Source organism: Otolemur garnettii, unplaced genomic scaffold (assembly GCF_000181295.1).
Source record: "Otolemur garnettii isolate 467f Iridium unplaced genomic scaffold, OtoGar3 scaffold00013, whole genome shotgun sequence".
Lineage (NCBI taxonomy): Eukaryota > Metazoa > Chordata > Mammalia > Primates > Galagidae > Otolemur > Otolemur garnettii.
Window position 1 is genome coordinate 28,235,716 of NW_003852408.1, and position 1,362 is coordinate 28,237,077.

A 1,362-nucleotide genomic window follows, 5' to 3' on the forward strand; every position below is an offset into this window, starting at 1 on the left:
CGGGCGCCTGTAGTCCCAGCTACTTGGGAGGCGTAGGCAGGAGACTCGCTTGAGCCCAGGAGTTGGAGGTTGCTGTGAGCGTGATGCCATGGCATTCTACCCAGGGGGATAGCTTGAGACTCCGTCTCAAAAAACAAACAACCAAAAAAAAACCCCTCAAACTCTTGGGCTCAAGCGATTCTCTTGCCTCAGCCTCCCAAGTAGCTGGGACAACAGGCACCCACCACAACACCTGGCTATTTCTTGTTGCAGTTGTCATTGTTGTTTAGCTGACCTGTGCCAGGTTCAAACCCCTCAATCTGGGTGTATGTGGCTGGCGCTGTAACCACTGTGCTATGTGTGCTGAGCCAGCCAGGATGCATTTAAGTCATGTTCTGATGTGGCATCTTCCAGCTCAAAAGATGCCCTTGAATTGGGTTCTGGTTTATTTTTTACTATTTATTTATTTATTTATTTATTTTTACAATAAATGCTTCACTATATAGCATACACTCTGCTCAGGCAAATTTTATATCCAATACTTGCTTGGAATTGAGGTTGAAAAATTTAGCTGCATTTCAGGCATTGCAATGCAGGTTAGTAACATGTTTTAAGTCTTAAGGCCTATCACAAAGTTGTCAAACCAACCTGTGGCTGGCCCACATCACAATGTGTGTGGTTCCCACAGGCAGCCAGGATAAGTAAGTATATGAGGCTCAGTTCAAATTACATTAGCAGACATTTCCTATATCTCACTCTCTAGTTCAGAACTATTTCTATTTGATATTGTGCTTTAGAATTTTTATTCTCATTTTGTTTGTAGAGAGAACAGATTCTTTCCATCTACTTACCATTGAATTTCTTATCCTTAGCGATCACAAAACACTACAAGCAAGCTTACTGAAGACCACAAAGAAGAACAAATAAAAGGCAGTTTTCTTACTGAAAACCTCAATAAGTAAGCAGGCATACATTATATAATATTGTTATGGAAGTCCTAGATATCATCATATGATTTATGTGGAAAGAATTGTTCCTTCTCTGGCTTACTGTATGCTGTTTTTGTATGCATGTTGTTTATTCAGTCAACAATACTAAACGTTTGTGTCTTGGTCCACTGTGCATTGCTATAACTGAGTACCTAAGACTACGTAATATATAAAGAAAAGAGGTTTAAAGGCCAGGAATGATGGCATGATGGCTTACCTCTAAAATCCTAGCACTCTGGGAGACAAAAGAGGGGAGGATCACTTGAGGTTGGAAGTGCAAGAGTGAGACCCTGGCTCTATCTAAAATAGAAAAATTAACCTGGTGTGGTGGCACATACTATAGTCCCAGCTGCTCAGAAGGCCAAGGCAGGAGGATGGCTTATGCCCAGGAGTG

General features: G+C 41.6%; 1 protein-coding gene across 1 annotated transcript in view; it reads left to right on the plus strand.

Moving 5' to 3' along the window:
* The window catches only part of ICA1L (islet cell autoantigen 1 like), a 55,915-nt gene that overhangs the window by 34,193 nt on the left and 20,360 nt on the right, over positions 1–1,362 (plus strand). Inside the window, exon 7 of the mRNA XM_003785119.3 lies at positions 852–937. Coding sequence (XP_003785167.1) covers positions 852–937 — 86 coding nt within the window. The remainder of the gene's footprint in view (positions 1–851; positions 938–1,362) is intronic.